The sequence below is a fragment of the Panicum hallii genome, chromosome 5 (assembly GCF_002211085.1).
Source record: "Panicum hallii strain FIL2 chromosome 5, PHallii_v3.1, whole genome shotgun sequence".
NCBI classification, from domain to species: domain Eukaryota; kingdom Viridiplantae; phylum Streptophyta; class Magnoliopsida; order Poales; family Poaceae; genus Panicum; species Panicum hallii.
This window is the reverse complement of record NC_038046.1, coordinates 6,083,521-6,101,418: the sequence shown is the minus strand read 5'-3', so window position 1 is coordinate 6,101,418 and position 17,898 is coordinate 6,083,521. Positions and strand designations below refer to the sequence as shown.

Sequence of the window (17,898 nt, the reverse complement as noted above, 5' to 3'; positions counted from 1 at the left end):
TTCTTTCTTTCTCACATCAAGATGGCTGAGCCTCGGTAGCACCTTAGGTTAGTTCTGGGTTCAACTTCTCGTGAGAACGAATTTTCTAAAATTTAACGGTGCTGTGCTTTTAGCGGTAGGTGACGGTCCTGTCGACAGCAAGGCGCCTGTAGTGACTTTGTTAATCTTGAGAATTTGCCAGACCAGTTTTTGAAGATGCTCATAGGAATAGGATTTTGCTACGTGTGTTCATACAGGTGAGTGTGCGCGCGTTATGAGTGTCTGAGTTGTACCGTAATCTTAAACAAACCTTTGTCCAGACTTTGGAAAAAAAAACAACGCACAGCTTTGCGCATCATCTGCCTTTGGTGTTGGTCTTGTGACCCATCATTAAACATGGTGTTTTCTACTGCAGTCATGTGGTACATCATGGACATAGACGGAGTTGTAGATATGAACCCGTGTGATGAAGAGGTTGGTTACAGTTAGGTGCATGCATCGTATCATACCGGTACCGGAGGGTCTTAAACTAACCAGCTGTCGTCCATGCACGTCTCGTGTCCTCCGATTCGCTCTACTACTTACTTTCTGAAACCCTCTTTTGCTTCTGCAACGCGGCTCTCTTGTTCTAGTTCTAGAGGAGTTTGACACGGTCTGCTGTTCAGCATCATGCTGTATCAGCAGCAACTTGCATGCCGGAACTGGAACCCTGCAGAGGCAGGTTTGTTGGGCAAACGGATTCGCAACTGGAAAGCGAGCGGAGCGCATGCCCGGCGGCAGCACGGCGTGGACGGCCTGACCCGTGACGGCGGCGGACGCTGGCTTCAGCTGAGCGGCACCGCACCGAACCGGCGAGACCGGGAGGCCGACGCCGAGACGGCAAGACCCGCATCTGGAAACTGTTTCCTCTGCACCTGCCATTGGAAATTTCTCTTCGAGGCCGGGCATATACTAATATACGCGCGCATGCAGGCGGTTCTGTGCCCGGTCGTCGTGCCGTGCTGGTCAGCGATCGCTCAACGAACTCGCACCGGACCCGACCGTCCGTGAGCGCGACTGGACAGGCAGATATATGCTGAGGCTCTACGTACGTACGCACCCGGCCGTTGCGTGCTCTACTATATTCAGAGCTCAGCCGCCAACGTCTTGCGGGGTTTAACAAAGGAAAGGCGACAGGAAACAGATTGCATGGCTACTAGTTTCTATAAATTTGATCAGAGTTAGAAAATTTTGACTTATGAGTTAGGACAAAATGAAAAAAAATCGAGCATCAGACGATGATTTAATTTGAAATGCCTTGCGAATTCTGTTTTTTTTTCTACTCCTTTATTATATTAATGCTTGTTCTGCTGTACAACGCAGCTAGCTTGTTCTGGAGGAGTTTGACAGCGCTCAACATCGATCATATTGGAGGCTGTAGCAAGAACTTGCACTTTTAGTATCCAGTGAGGCAACCCCAACCCAAACTTACCAGAAGTAAACCTGACTCGGACAGGATTGCACTTCCACCGCGATGTTCATTCAGAGTGGAATATATGCCTGTTCCCATTGTGCAGTGAACGAACCATGTAGTGACGGCACGGTAAAAATGCTAGTGACCGCAGGTACATGTTCTTAGAGCCACTCCATCTAGTAGGTCTGAGCTCTGAAGCGAAGGAAGCCATGGCTGAATCTTTGCACAAGAATCGGCATCAGAAGTCGGAAGAGCTAATATGCGAGAGGTTGGCTGTTGGGCAAACGGATTTCTAGCAGAAGCTGACAGATCGAGCGCATACCCGGCGCCTGGCCATCCGCCGATCCGGGCAGCAGGATGGACCGCCTGATGGCCGAAGCTCATCAGATGAGCTGCGCACTGTACCAAATTATTCCTTTGGAAATTTATCCGAGATTCTGAGACCGGGCATATATAGCCTGACAAGTGATAAGCAAAGTATTCAGAGATTCAAAAGAAGAAGTACGCAGCGCATGCCTGGCCATCGTGTCCTGCAGGTCAGCGATCGCTTAGCCAACTCGCATTGCATCGGATCGCCTCGCCTGTGCCGTGCGGCGAGTGAGACTGAACAAAGCGTTGCCTCGCCCCAGTTCCAAATATGGCTCAGTTCAGGGTTAACCCGGGGGTTGAAATGCACTTGGAACTTGGGACCAAGGAACTTTCCCTCTTAGCACACGTCGTCCATGCGTCTAGTTCCAAATATGGCTCAGTTCAGGGTTAACCCGGGGGTTGAAATGCACTTGGCACTTGGGACCAAGGAACTTTCCCTCTTAGCACACGTTGTCCATGCGTCTAGTTTCAAATATGGCTCAGTTCTACTCGCACGTTGAGTAAAACACGCACTCGCACCAACCCCGCTTACGCTTTCGTCCTCGCTTCGCGTAAAAGAGTTAATCTGAGGGTTGAAATGCACTTGGCACTTGGGTTTATACGTTGGTGAGACTCACACTCAGCTAGCAAGGTGGGATAACTCCCCACACATGCTATGCCACTCACAGTTGGGCCACTGATAGGCTCAAATTCATCCTTGTTGGGCTGGAATGTCACACACGCGGCACCGCTCCGTGCCTATCTGCTCATGAATCACTACGACAACATACCCAAGTGTCCGCGTGGATCCATGTGAGAACCAAAAGGATCCCAGCAGCCATGCTCGGACCTCGTCGGTCACGGTCGGTGTCCGATGCCCGATGCCCGATCTGCCGTGCGCTGCGCGCTCCCGAGAGCAGCGCAGCGCGCCCATCGGCGTGCAGGAAAACGCAGATCACCCGGCCGGCCCGGGAGACCCGTGATCTCACCTGACCCCAGAACCAACTCTTCATGTACGGCATGCCGTTTCAGAGATGACCCAAACGAGCACACGGATAGGAGGAGTCTTATTTTGGCCGATCGCCGGCGCGACCCTTGCCGTGCCCGTGTCCGGCATTCCGGCCCGCCCGGTCACCCTGCCTCGCGGAGCAACTCGCGCTCGCGGCAACGGGTGCCGCGAGCCCGCGCGCTACTGCCTGATGGGCCTGGAGGACTGACTGCAGGACCGTGCGCTTGTTGGATTTTAGACTAAGTGGGCTTTGATCTCTAGCTATGTTTCAGATTTTTGGCCCGACACTACATTCAACTTTGGGCTATATCACTTTTCTCGTTTTATGTGAGCAGGATGCGCGGAACATTCTGGGTCCAAAATTCAAATGCTGGTGGTCTCTTTGTTTTCCACATTTTTTTCCCGTTTCCTTTTAAGCTAGTACGCCACATTTTTTTATATTTTTAGTACACTTTACATCAATGATCATCTAAATTCCCTCACTAAATCTACAGTTATACTTGCTTTCCTACAACAGTCGCAAATTTCTGCTACTTATACCCCACAAGTACATGTGTGTTCACTTCATCAATTTATATACTCAAAATCAAAGATCAAAAGAAAATTATTTTATTTCCAGGTTGCTAAGGAAGCATCTGATATGGTACTAGCAGACGACAATTTCAAAACAATTGTTTCCGCAGTTGGTGAAAGAAGATCTATCTACAACAACATGAAAGCATTCATAAGGTTTTCAGCATCATCTAGTCCTGGATCTAGTTAAAAGTTATACCGTGCAAGTTGCTATATCTTAACATATCATTATTTTTTTGTATGACTAAATCAAAACAACTAGAAAGGCGCGCGGCTTTGCCGCGCAGGACTCATATTTCATGTCATCGGATTGTAGTTCTACAGACTTTAATTCATTTACAAAGTAGTAATTATTGTAGTTGCACGAGTTGAAGTCGTGTCGAGAATGGACACCTTCTCGACCTCCCTGGCGAGATCGGGGAGCAGCATCTCGTCGAGGTTGTCGATGAACTTGTCGAGATCGCTGCATCGGTTTGCTGCAGTGGCCTCCGGCTTGATGGTCTTGGCTAGGTAGCTATTGAAACCACCTGAGCTGTTGGCGACGCAGATCTAAAAGCCGAAAATGAAAGTTGTGCCCTTGTCAACCACGATGCTGGTGAAGTCGAAAGATACCATCGAGTTCTCCGGTGGATGCTCGATGAACACCCCAACCTGGCGCGCTAGCTGTCGGTGTTTACCTACAAGCCCATTGAGGGATATCCCCGAGGTGGTAAATTATAGGTAGAGTGTCCCCGAGATCAGGAACTCGAAGGTGCAACAAATACAAGATTTAGACAGGTTCGGGCGGCCAAAAGCGTAATACCCTACATTCTATGCGGTGGTTTGTATTACCTTGGGTGTTGATGTGTTTCGAGGGGGTTCCTACCCGCCCTTATATAAGTCTGGGGGATAGGGTTATATGGGAATCCTAACCAAATACGAGTTTAGGAGTCCTACCCGAGTACTACTCGGTGGGTAGTTTCTTTCTTTTCCGACTAGTCCTACAACGGTACGAGTAGTTATAAATAATATAGGGCGTGGGCCATATCCCATCTCTTATCGTAGGATATATACGCCATGTGCGCAATCCTATGGACCTGATATTTTTTGTTATATTTAGTATTTTTGGTTATCATTTATTTTAAAAATTTGTTGTGTAGCAAAGTTTTAGGTTTTAAAATTTTGAGCAAATTTTTGTATTCAAAACTTTTTGATGTAAAGATGTTTCGGTGTCTGAATCGTAGGTAGAATGGATCTTACGTAAATAATTATGCGGATGAATTGTAAAAGCGCTTTGAATTTAAAATTGTAGTATATAATAAAGCTATAGATTTTAAACTTTTAAGCAACTTTTGTATTGAATATTTGTTAATTTGAAGACGTTTCGGTGTCCATATTATAGGTACAACGGATCGCATGCAAATATTTGTGCAAATGAATTGTGAAAGCGTTTTGAATTTTAAAATTTGCTCTATAATGAAGTTGTAGTTTTTAAATTTTTGATCAAATTCTATATTGAACAATTTTTTATTTCAACAGTTTTGATGTTTAAATTGTATGTATATTATTGCTCGTGTAGAAGTAATGAGAACAAGTTGTGGTATCATTTAATTAAAATCTGAGGATTTTCTAAAACAAATCTTGAGAGAGGACCAGAACGGCGGGTTGATTTTATAGAAATATAAGGTTTTCTTTACAAATTTTTCTAGACTGTGGGCTGTTTCACAAAATTAACTGAGAGAGGAGGTCCGACTGCGGGTTAATTTATCTAACGTCTAAAGGAGTTTTTTTAAAATAACCGGAACTCTTCGTGATCTACGCCATCCGTCCGGCTGATCCGACAGTCTGGAACAACCCGCGATGTGACCACATTCCTAAGCGCTCTTTTGGTGCATGAATCGTATATACAGATTGCTCGTGTACATATAAAGTAGCATGTAGATTGTGCACTTACTATCAGGAACTGTTGTTGCAGATACATGATCTCCTCAAACATCGGTGAGGTGGCCTCCATATTCCTGCCTTGGGTATTCCAGAAGGGCTCATTCCTGTCCAACTTCTATGGGTAAACGAATTATTTTAAAAAAGGATTTTTAAAAAATTTAAAATTTGAAAAAGGGGTACCAGCTAGGAATAATTCGGAAAATTGGTGCCTCCTGCCCGTTGATCGGGCGGGAGGCGTGGGGCAGGGGACATCCCGCCCATCCATCGGGCGGGATGTTCCAAAAATATTTCCAGGCCCCTCCTAAGGGCCTCTTCGTGAATAAGAAATTTTCTTATTCGCGAAGAGGTCCCTGAGGCAGGCATCCCGCCCGGCCAGGGGGCGGGTTGTTCCTTGCTTATTTTTTTTTATTTTTTGTTGGAATTTATGATTTACAAACTATTTGAAATTCAGACTTTTTTCTAATACAATATTTATTCGCCATACTCTTTTGTACACATATAAAATTTTAATTCAATTTTACGAAGAAGATTGTTGTATGTAAAACTCGTATGAAGATGGTTGAACGATAACGTTTTGCAACGTAGAATCCAAATATTACGATAGTACGATACATCAACCAATTAAAAAGAAAATAGTATAATACAAAAACAGTTTAAATATGAAAAGTCCACCGAATGAGGAGTATCTACCCCACCTGTTCCGGACCTCGCACTCTCTTGGTCCTCCCCCCCTAGTCCTAGCCCGTCGGCATATGTGGTCCTCCGAGTACGTAAATGCATCTGGAGCACGGTGAGGACGAGGCGGAGGAGGTGCAGGCGTGAAAGGGTCATCCTGGGATGGTGCACCTGAAACGTCGTACGTCTGGGAGGGACCAATGATGTCAGGCTCAGCGCCGCCGCCCACCAACTCCGACCAAGTGGCGGAGCCGCCCTCCCAGTCGTCACGGTCCGCCACACCGAATGGACCACTGTATGCAGGAGCTCCCGTCGACCATGCATGCTGAGCATAGCCCTGAGAGTATGGTGCAGCTAGCATCGAATCCGACGGAAGAGACGTTCCTGGAGCATAGGCGCCAAACGTCTGAGGCTCCATTCTTGCAGGAGGAGGTCCCATTGCCGTCGAGTGCATGACTATTAAAACAAACGAAATTAGTCGTGTAAATCAAAGGTGATCGAAATGGCAATTATAAATGACTTACAGCTTGAACTAGCGGCAGTACCGCTGGACGCTGCGTGCGGTGCTGCAGATGTCGACGGGCCAGTTGTGTACACGTGGGTGGACGCATGAGATGAACTGGAGGCCCCCACGTCGTCTCTGCCGCGACACGTAAGTGCACGTAACGCTCGCGTCAAGTTGTCTTGAATCTTACGCAAGCTGTCTTTGTACTGTGCCTCCGGCACACGTACTCCACGTTCAAGCAACGTGATCTGAGATGAAGCTTCAACCTCCGCGTAGTTGATCAGATCGATCTGCATACGTAATGGGAAGCAGAGTAATATTGTTATCGATCTTTTGTAAAAAAAGATTTAATAATTGAAGTTGCGAAAGACGTACCGCCACGCTGCGCCTGATCACGGTATGAGGGATACGTGTCCGAGATGGTCAGCTGGTGCTGATGCTCCACGTCATCAATACGTGAAAGAGTGACGTACGGACGCGTGCGAGGGAGGTACCAGCGGAGGTATGCGCGGTATGACGCCTCCGTGTGTGGCTGCGGCTCGTCCCACACATCGTCACGTGCGTCAAGCCACCCTTCTACGTACTCTTGCAGCTTGACGACCCAGTTGACCTCGTTGGCATGATATCCCCTGCGCGAATATCTGTTGCAAATATTTGAAAGACAACATTACTTTATGATAACAATTACATAATTAATACAAAATGAGTTATCACAAACTTACTCGTATACGTTGCGCGGCGCGGCCTGGAACGCTCGAGATAGGAGAGGGAAGTGCTGTCGTCGGCCAAACTGCCTCATCACTCGCTCGATGCAGTACGGCTCGACGAGAATATCGAACACTAGGTTCGCCTTTGTGAGCCAGTACTCCTCGTCACGCGTGCAGAGGGAAGATAACCCGTGCGGCACACGTGTCTGGATAGCCGCAGCGGTGTACGGGGTCCAGATGACATCCTGTGGCCGCATCCGATCAAATTCGGACATTAACTGCGGGTATGCTTTTTGGACCTGCCGATGTGCCCAGCTCATCTGCAAAATTACGAAACTGCATCGGTACTTTGCATATACAGAAATGTACAACAGTAAATTAAAGAGCTTACCCATCGATCGGTCCAAAGCGAACCCATCGTGGGGCTATCCTCGTCCCACATCCCATACATCTCGGGCGGATAAGGCTCCTCGCTAAATAGGGGGCATGCTATGGCGAATCGCTCGTATGACCATAGGTGCAGCAGAAGTGGGCAGCCTGTGATGACTGTGGTCCTCTCCGTCTTCAAACAGGCCTGGCAAAGGCCTCGGTACGTGGCAGCAAGCACTGCCGATCCCCAGCTCCACCCAGGTACCTAGCCCGGCTCGGCATCCACAATCGCGCGCGCGTATTGCATGAGCACCTTGTCCATATAATTACCGGTAGAGTTGCAGAAAAGAGTCCAGCCGAACAACCACAACAGATATGTCTCCAGGCATCGTGACACCTCGTACGGCCCAGCCAGAGGGTGCAGATCTTGAGCCTGAAATATATTTGTTCAGCTCTTAGAGGTAGTCACATATGATTCAATTAAATTAATTAAAAAATAATTGGACGTACCCTAAATTGTATTACCCAACTCTTGGCGGGGCCGGGCAAATCAGGTATGTTCACAACAAGTGGCGGGTTCGCTAGAGCAAACCACTCCTGAAGCTCCGCCCTCCAGAAAGGTGGCACAGCAACCGAGCCAACAGCTTCACCCGCAATGGGAAGCCCGAGCAGGTACGACACATCCTGCAACGTGGGGGCCATCTCCCCGCACGGCAAGTGGAACGTGTGCGTCTCCGGACGCCACCTGTCCGCCAACACCGCAAGTAGAGAGCGGTCCAGCTGCATCCACTTCTTGGCGCCACCGTCTTGGCTGTCGCCGGCCTGAAGCATACGTGCGAGTGGCAGCAAACCAGCCTCACGTAACCTGTATATTTTGCATTGTTGTTACAATTGTCGTACAAGCTATACATTAGTTCCGTAAAAAAAATAAGGTATCACCTGTCAAGCCAGCGGCCATCCAGGTGCAACAACTTTTTTGCTACACGAGGGCACAACTCGTGAAGCTCCTGCCCCTCCACCGCTGCCAGGTACGATCTGTGCCGTTCGTCGGTGTTCACGTCAAGGAGCTCCGGTGTCTCCGCCATATCTACATGAAAAATATATTCGTACAAACAATTGAAAATACTAAAAACTATTCGAAATATAACTACCATAACAAATATTTCTAAAAACTATTGAATTACTAAAAACTATTCAAAATATAACTACCCTAACAAATATTCCTAAAAACTATTGAAAATACAAAAAACTATTCAAAATATAACAACCGTAACAAATATTCCTAAAAACTATTGAATTACTAAAAACTATTAATATAACTACCCTAACAAATATTCCTAAAAACTATTGAAAATACTAAAAACTATTCAAAATATAACTACGCTAAGAAATATTCCTAAAAACTATTGAAACTATTTAAAATATATCTACAAACTATTCAAACTATAACTACCCTAAGAAATATATCTACAAACTATTCAAAATACTAAGAACTATTTAAAATAGAACTACCCTAACAAATATTTCTAAAAGCTATTGAAAATACTGAAAACTATTCTACGTATAACTACGCTGACAAATATTCGTAAAAATAATTGATAATTATACGACTATAACGAGAATATACCTCCAAACCGACGTATCGACAGGGCTTCGCCGCTTCCTCTCCTCTCTTCCTCTCCTCCCTTTCTTTTTTTATTGATTTTTGCTAAATATTATAAGAATTAGGGGTGGGTGGGGGGCTTAAATAGTGTGGGCGGGATGCCTCTCAGGGAAACCTCCCGCCCGTTGGGAGGGTAGGATGCCGCGTCAAGGCCTCTTCGCGAATAAGAAAAGTTTTCTTTCGCGAAGAGGCCCCTCCCCGGGGGCCTGTTCGCTTTTTTTTTACCCCCCGCCCGTTGGATGGGCGGGATGTGGCCTCCCGCCTGTTGATCGGGCGGGAGGCACCCATTTTTCAAATTCTTCCAAACGGGCACCTTTTTCGAATTTAATTTTTTTTAACCCTTTTTTTTAAAAAACTCATGGGTAAACCTTGTCACTGATGGGCTGATGGCCCACCAGCCACTGCACTGGGGTTCAACCCACCAGATAAGGATATCATGAAGAAACCTCCACGCCGGAGCGAGGATTCACTGATCAGTGCTTGGGTCCTGTTCCGCTACATATCGTATGCTCTTCTACTACCACCTGAAACCTGTAGGGGCAGTAGTAGAAATCTAAGAAGGCTGAATTATTGCTAGAACTTGTAGCGAGGATTCACATTAACCTGAATTCTTGTCTGATGAGTAGGTCATTGGGCTCTATGTTGGTGTGGCAACAGTTGGTGCATTTGTCGTCTGGTACACACACGGATCTTTCCTGGGGATAAATCTGGGCGCTGACGGCCATACTCTTGTGACCTACAGCCAGCTCTCAAACTCGGGGCAGTGCTCCTCCTGGGAGGGCTTCAAGGCAGAACCGTTCATCGCAGGGGATCCGGGATCGTGCGTTCTCCTTTGACGCCAATCCCTGTGACTACTTCACCGAGGGAAAGGCGAAGGCCACGAAGATCTCCCTCTCCGTCCTGGTCGCCATCGAGGTCCGAAGATGCAAGCCTACTGACCATGCCTCCTTGGGTAAACCCATGGCTCCTCCTGGCCATGGCAGTCTCGTTCGATCTGCACTTCTTGATCCTATATGTACCGTTCTTCGCGTCAGCGTTCGGTATCGTGCCCCTGAGCTTCAACGAGTGGCTGCTGGTCTTGGTCGTGGCGTTTCCGGTGATCATCATCGATGAGGTCCTCAAACTCGCGCGGCGGTGCATGCTTCGCCTCAGTAGACCATCCATGAAGCTCAAGACCGACTGAAACCCCCCCTGAACTCTGAATATGTAAAGGTAGACATACAAATGTGATGAGAGTATGACAGGAAAGCTAAAGCACAACAATCTGTGTACATATCGGTCTACCGTGTGCAGAAGTAATTACCACAAGTGGCTTCCAAGCAGTCCTAATAGCTGAGATGTCTTTTTTCACCATTATTTGTACCATATGTTCATATGACACCCTGGAGATGGAAAATATTTCATAGGTCCGATGACCATATTTAGCCGACCGACCCAGTAGCAGGGGTGGAGGGTCAGCGTAGGCTGCCTCCTGATGGAGGACACCGGCGCCTGTTGGCTCGGTGGCGAAACAAACAGTCGGACAGGGTGGCGTCCGGCAGGCGGCTGCTCTGACGGGCGGGAGGGAGGGGGCAACGGCTGCTCTAGTGCTCTGGCGCACGGCGGGCTCTGAGGGATCGGCTGGATGGAAGTGGATGCAGGAGGCTGGAAGTATCTACCCTGTCAGTCTGCTGTCTGCTGCTCAACATTTGTCCTCTCATATGTTGTTCAGATTGAGGTATCAAGAGTATCAGAAAGACTCTTTCAGAAAGCCCGGCTAAGAATGGAAACCCACAACCACACACTATCAATTAGTCATATAGAAAATATCAAGATAAACATTACCTGAAAGCCAACAGCCCAAACTATAGCAGAACCTGATGATCACCCAATAGCTTTATTCAGAACCAATTCGGAGAAGGAACCCAAGCAAAGGAGCAGGACAGCTCACGCTTGGACTACTGCTTCAGGGCCAGATGGATTAAGCAAATTACAGCACGCATCAACAAGTATGCTGACTTGCTGACAAGATGCTTCTACGGGCCTATTTTCACTTGCCAGTGACGGTGATTCCGACCTGTAGGTGCTCATTTGGTACCCAATCACGCATAAGAATCTCAGCAGCCGGATAGTGATGCTGATGCAGGAACAAGCACGCAGCTCTGAAAAACTACATCCCCTTGCACGTCTTAAACCCAACCACCACCCAGCTATGACATGGCTTTACAGGTCACAGCACCAAGATGCTTATCAACACCATCCACAAAGCAATCCATCCGCAGTCAAAATAGAGCATGGAAAGAGCAAGAGCGGAAACCGAGACTAGGCAAAATGACAACAGTAATTGAATTCCCCCTTACTTTGCAACACCAGAAATCTAGTTATCAAAAGTCTCGTCGGCAGCTTCCGATTCTAAGGAAGGAGTGAAACAAGATTTACCACAATACATAGACATATATTAGCTAAACCCTGAATCTGTATAGTATGATCAACATGACATCGAGGAGAAATCGAATGGGAGATGGCTGTATTCCCATGTCATTGGGCGTTCCCCGTGGTCTTCTAGAGCTCAAACTCCTCCTCGCGGAGCGCCATCTCTGCAGCTTCCTCCTCATCGTCATCGAGGGCAAAGTACTGGTTCCTCTCAGCTGGCCTGAACATGTAGAACATGAACATGTAGAATGCCATGGTGGCCACCTCCTCAGCCGCAACACTCACCCATCTGTACTTGTAGTTGGTGATTGTCTTGAGGGCATACACAATGATCCTAGTGAAGTACAAGTATCCAATCACGACGACATAGAACTGGCGGAAGAGCGTGAGCTTGGCAAGGGTTCTGGCCGCCTTGCCGTCTGTCTTGGATGACTCCCGCAGAGAGCGCATCGACCACACAACTGGGAAGAGCACAGCGCAGCAGCAGGCAACATCAACAAACAGGAAGATCTGGTTCCATGTCACCCATCCCTGCAAGAATGGCCCTGTCTCGCCAACCACAGCAGCAGCAATGTTAGCTGCGACCTGCAACGGGATCACCACCATGAGCACTTTCTTCTCCTTGTCCTGCAGGAATGGCTTCAGGAACGACCACCCCGTCCCGATCAGCGCAATCACAGCGAACAAGATCACACCCTTCACGAGCTGGAACATGTAGAACATGATGTCCCAGCCGTGCGGTGTCCCAGCTGTGCGGATGTAGTGCTGGTCCTCGGCCGCCGAGATGCAGTAGAGCATACGCGCGACGAGAAGGCCGGTCATTAGGTGGTGGATGCGGTGCGCGGAGAGGCGGTTGCGGTAGAGGGTGATGTAGAGCCAGCCGGCCAGGAAGGCGACGTAGCAGACGGCGAAGAAGGCGTAGATCGCCGGGACTGAGGCCATGCCGACGGAGAGGTAGTCCTTGGTGCCGTCCAGGTTGGTGTTGTACATGTCGGTGCGGACCTCCATGGTGACTTTGGTCTCCGGCGCGCAGCTGGCGAAGAAGAGGCTATACTCATCGGGGTGGGTGATGGGGAAGGTCTTATTGTAGTGGCCGGAGGCGTCGAGTCTGTCGAAGGTGAAGAGCGGTATGACGTAGGGGCTGGAGAGGACGCAGTTGGGGGAGGACTCCGGGTTGGGGTTCAGATCCGTGGGCGGCGGCTGCTCGTAGATGGCCTCGAAGAGCGCCTCGTCGGAGAGGAGGAAGAAGCCGAGCTGCGAGGGGTCTGGCTTGGCGAGCGTGGAGGAGGCCCTGGCGCCGGTGACGGAGACGGACACCATGCCGTGGGGGCCGAAGCCGAACTTCTCGAAGAGGATGGAGCCGCGGGGGTCGTCCTTGAAGAACTCCTGCTTGATCTCCGCCGCCGCCGGACTGATGAGGACACCGCTGACGGCGAGGAGGATGAGGGCCGCGCGGGCGGCGGTGGCGGCGCGGGCCATCGCGGCGAGATCTGGGTGGGGCGAGCGCGGTGAGGTGGGTGGGGCGAGCGCGGAGCGGAGTTGCGCGTGGCCGGACGGGCGGGCCGAGGGGTGGAGACTTTTCTCTTTTCTGGTGGGCTTTGGGCGAGGGGCCCATTGCGGCGTCGGATCCGCTTCCAGATTAGTGACGCCCGTGTGGCGGGAGACTTTGACCGGGGGCAGGGGCACGCACGCTTAGCAGGGAAGCAACGGCGGGGCGTGTCGTGCCGGTCGCCGGTCGGAGCGTCCGATCGTGATCGCACGGCGTAGGTACGGCCTCGAAGCACGCCGCCGGCCAATGGGATGCCGGCGAGCACGTCTGTGCGAGTGCGATTCGCAGCTGCTACGAAGCTTGGCAGCAATCTAGAAGGACAAATAGGTTGACGAAGAGACGACGGCCTGCCGGGTCAAGCAAGTTGCCCGACGGGACGGAGACGCCGAGACCGAGAGGTTTGTACAGTGCGTGTCTGCTTCAGGCCAGGGCCTCCAAACGCGGCGGCGACCGAAGATCGACGAGCTAACTGGAGTAGACCCGAAGAAAGTTGGGAGGTTGGGACGTGAAGCACTTGTATATGTACTGATAGCGACAAGAGATTCATCCATTCTACAGCTCGTTCCGCCGGTCAGTAGGCAAATTCTGATCGAACTGTGGAGCTGAAATGCTTTTTTTAGATATAAATAAAAAAAGTTTCCTCAGCAGCTCCATTTACGCGCGTAATCTACTGGAGTAACACCTGCCGCCAATCCGATCCGTTGGGGCCGTTCCGTGCGGATGAGGCTGGTGCCCATCTCGGCTTTGGATTCACGCGTTTGTTGCGGGGAACCGACGCGCGCTCCGGTCCTGGACGTGGGATCGCTGCTAGGCTGGTCGAGGGCGCGCGCCGGCGCCGTAACCACCACACCGGCCGTCCGCTTCGGCACCTCCGTCGATTGGGTGCCCTGTGGTGCGCTGATGAAAACGATGGCGGCGCATAGCGCGCGGCACGGGGGAGATCAGGAAACGAGTTGGAGGAGGCGCCAGGGTCGGTCGGTGAGGCGGAGGCGCCGAGGCGGCACCATCGGCAAGGGTCGGTGAGGCGTCGGTGCTCCCATTCCCGCCGACTCCCGAGTCCGGCATCATCGACTCCGCAGCGCCGACGAATCGTCTGCCGAGCCCGCAACGCGTGCGTGCAGCGTGAGGGAATAGGAAGCACGAGATGGGCCATGGACCTTTGCTTTTTCTTGCTTGTGAGATTGAGAAGCGCGCAGCTGAGTGGCCCGGCCCGGAGGTCTATTTTAGGTGGGCCTGAGGATAGATCGAGCGACCTGTCCCCGTTCTCCGGCCGGCCCCTTCCAACTTTCCAAGCGAAAACTCCTCGAACCACCTGCTTGTGATCTAGTATACTTAGTTTTTTTTTTGCTACAAAGTTACTTGTATTTCAGATATCAAAGATGGTTGGAGAGAGGTGTTTATATTTTGCATTTGTCCAATAACTCAATATGGTGTCCCTTTAGTTCTGGTCGGGGAGAAAAATGTGAAATCTGCTAAGGAAGCGGGCCTAGATTTCATATATTCATTCATACATTTAAGTTGAGTGATTCTAAGCTGAATTGTTGCCTCTCCTTTTCCATGTAGTCGCTTGGTAACAATGCTTTCGTCCTACATGTGAACTGCACAAGCTTCGCACCCCATGTTTTGGTGCTGCTTACATGAATAATGCAATGTTTGCAGTATTGTGATGTCCTGGGCAAGTCTAGGTATTTTCACTTCATGGAGGTCCATCCTCCGAGACTCCGAGTGCATTGATCCAGGACCCAATTACGCATGTCTCGGCGCTCCCTCGAATCAACGTCCCTCTCTGGCTGCACTTGCATTGTAATGGAAGCCAGTTACCGGTTTGATGTCTACCGCGATCTTCTCTGGCTGTCAGGTAGAAGTCTCTGCTGCACTCTGGTATCAAAGTTGGCTGCAGAGTGTATTGTATTTGGTCAATCTGCAGTGAGAACGTCTCCTGGCAGCATGCTGTTCTTCCTGGAGGAGGCTTTCAGATCTCAGCCATCAATTTTTAGAAGAAGAAAAAAAAGCAAGCCCCACAGTCAAAGCTGATAGTTGCATGTAGCCAACCCAGGAAAAATGTATCTCAGCTGCCCTTCCGCGTTTTGTTCATCAATGTTCGGTGCTCTAACCCTACGCGCTGCCGGGAAATGCCCAGCAGGAAATCGACTCTGGTCAGATGACGTGGTTAGATTTTGCCCCATGATATCGTGAAGTTTATTTTTAGGGTAAACCGAGAGCTCCATTCATTCGTTATAGGCAATATTACAATCTTTAGCTACCAGACATGATATCGTGAAGTTCGAGTTACTGCAAAAGAAACGGTGAAAAAACATTGTTGGGAATAGTGAGGTTCTCTCGACCGTCTTGTGAAATCAGACCATCTCTTTAGTGCAAGATTTCATGCATTGAACACTGTCCATCGATGATTTGGATTTGTAGTTCTAAGAATCTGATATTGTCAAATGATCGCTGTCGGTGAACCTAATCTTTCTGTTGTTCTTAGTAGGAACTAGAACATGAATGAATGTCTCTGCTAGTTCTGAAGAAAAGTCCGAGCTGAGCTACCAGAACCAAATAGAATCGAAGGCACAAAAGGCTCTCCCTGCAACTCGCCAAGTGGTCCGTCTCTCTGGCGCATGCGCTGCGTCAGTATGCGACGCACATCCTTTCGCGGAAGCAGGAGTGACGCGTTCAGTGCAAAACAGGACAGGTAGCATGGTGTTGGTGCGTGTACCATACTGTACAAACATCCATAAAACAAAGTCTCCACGGCTGCAACTTTCCAATAAAATAAGCGCTTTTGCCCCTTGAAGAGAGGCATTTGTTCCATCCGTCTAAAATAAGTTATCTTCCAGAGCAACTAGTTCAGTCACATCGCAGAATATGTCTGCTGTACAAAGCAATCTTGCGGGGTTCTGACACGTTCTCCATCAACAGAGTTTCCGTCCATAAGCAACACGGAGTAATCATGATCAGCAGAACCTGGAGAAATAAGCAGCAGTCAAAACTCATCACAAACTTTCCGTCCGTAGGTTACTAGAGAGACCCCAGAATTGCTGCGAGAGCAGAAGCTTTGTGCTTCGGTTCCAAGTTTGGAGAAGCGGCAAAGAACACCTCGAGCTCTGAGAGCTTTCAGGGACCGGGCCCTCCTTTCCAATTTCTGCATGGCGCAAAAAGAATTGGACTCCCACCATGAAGTGTCCGGCAGCTGTGGTCTGGAACGGGAAAGAAAATTCAGCACATACAGGTAAAGCACCCTGCAGCTTGTTAAGCTGCTGTGCGAGACAAGATAAAAACCCCTCTACCCTAAGTTAATCGTTTAGGCTTTACACTGTCGCCTATCACGCGCAATGAATCTTCAGGTACAATCATGTCAATGCAGCATGTCACTGAGCTAGTGAGAGAGAGGTGGTTATGAATTGAGAAGTTTGGCAGGCGCGGTGCACTATTTCTACAATATCTCCGAGGTGCTAGAAGGTTTGCAATGGTAAAGCGTGACTCTTTTTCCAGGTTTGGTCTCTATAAAAAGAAAAATCTTTTTCAAGTTCCAACCACCAGAAACCATCTAATTAGTGTCTGCAAAAGAATTTGTTTACCTTTAGGCCTGCAATTCAGCGGACTAACTCTTCGGGGTTGAAAACTGGGTACGGCGAAATTTCGTTAAGTAGTGTGTTAGGCACTTGATCCACACCTAACCTAGCTAGCTGACATCCCTTTCTAATTAGCTCTCACCTGAAAAAGAATACAGACCTATAAGTTGTCAATGTGTTAGGTTAGATAATAAAATCACAGGTTAAGGCTGGGTTGATGCTATTCTTAAGATATCTTTAAGCAAATTGTGGAACATTGCTTAGTGCTCTAGCTGGTGGCAAGGGATATAAAGAAGGCTCAGAAGCATATCATAAAGTCAGTCTCACGAATTTGCATGTAAAGATGTATCTTACCAAGAAAACAAGAAATGTGCAGAAACTCAGGTATTTTCTTTCCCCAGCAGGTTTCTGAGAGATCTGCTCGAAAAAAGAAATGAGTCAGCGAGGAAAAAAATTTGAGCAGATTTTATTAAATAAAATGGTGCAGATGAAAAAAACCAAGCTAGAAACCTCAAACAAGTCCACCTAATAAACAGCACAAATTTAGACAGACTTTATAATGCACAAAGGCCTCGATCGGAGCTAATGCACACGCAATGTCAATAATTACACCAAACTCCAACGAGACAAAGTTGACAATGGATCCAGGAATGGAACGGCAGAGCATGCTCAGGTTGGACAGGTAACTTAAACAAGGGACCTAATCTGTTGCTACTGATGTCACCCTCACACTTCCAAAGGTTGACATAAAGATGAATAAACAAATGGCACCTTGCTCCATGTTTTGAGGGCATGCGTTCTTCCTTTTAGATTTAAAATAAAACACTTATACATGACTAGGTCAATCATCAAACTATTCTACTTTTCAGATGAAAATTGAACCATGGAAAACTTTATTTCTTTATAAACAAGAAGGCCTTTCAAATTTCAAGTTCAATCCAAGCTACCATCATGCAACCCAAACATTTTAAAAACAACTTTCAACACTTGCTTGAAAGAATATGAAGCTTCCAAGTGTATCTGTCCAGTTTACAGGCAGACCAAGTGGCGTGCAGGCCCCACATATCAGTAGACATTTTGTAAATAATTTATTGGTAAAAGTGATCACCTCGTAAGCCTAGATCTTAATGGTTGCCTTGTAACCCTACACATCCAAAC

The 17,898-nt window shown here is 48.6% G+C and overlaps 1 protein-coding gene and 1 pseudogene across 1 annotated transcript; one reads left to right on the top strand and one right to left on the bottom strand.

The window, feature by feature from the left end:
* The first annotated feature begins 396 nt into the window (after positions 1 to 396).
* Positions 397 to 10,387, top strand: LOC112891732 (annotated as a pseudogene).
* A 1,119-nt stretch (positions 10,388 to 11,506) lies between these two features.
* LOC112891813 (protein GPR107-like) lies at positions 11,507 to 13,237 on the bottom strand. Its single transcript, XM_025958779.1, has one exon. The coding sequence runs from the start codon at positions 13,093 to 13,095 to the stop codon at positions 11,746 to 11,748; it is 1,350 nt and encodes a 449-aa protein (XP_025814564.1). The 5' UTR covers positions 13,096 to 13,237; the 3' UTR covers positions 11,507 to 11,745.
* Positions 13,238 to 17,898: the final 4,661 nt, after the last annotated feature.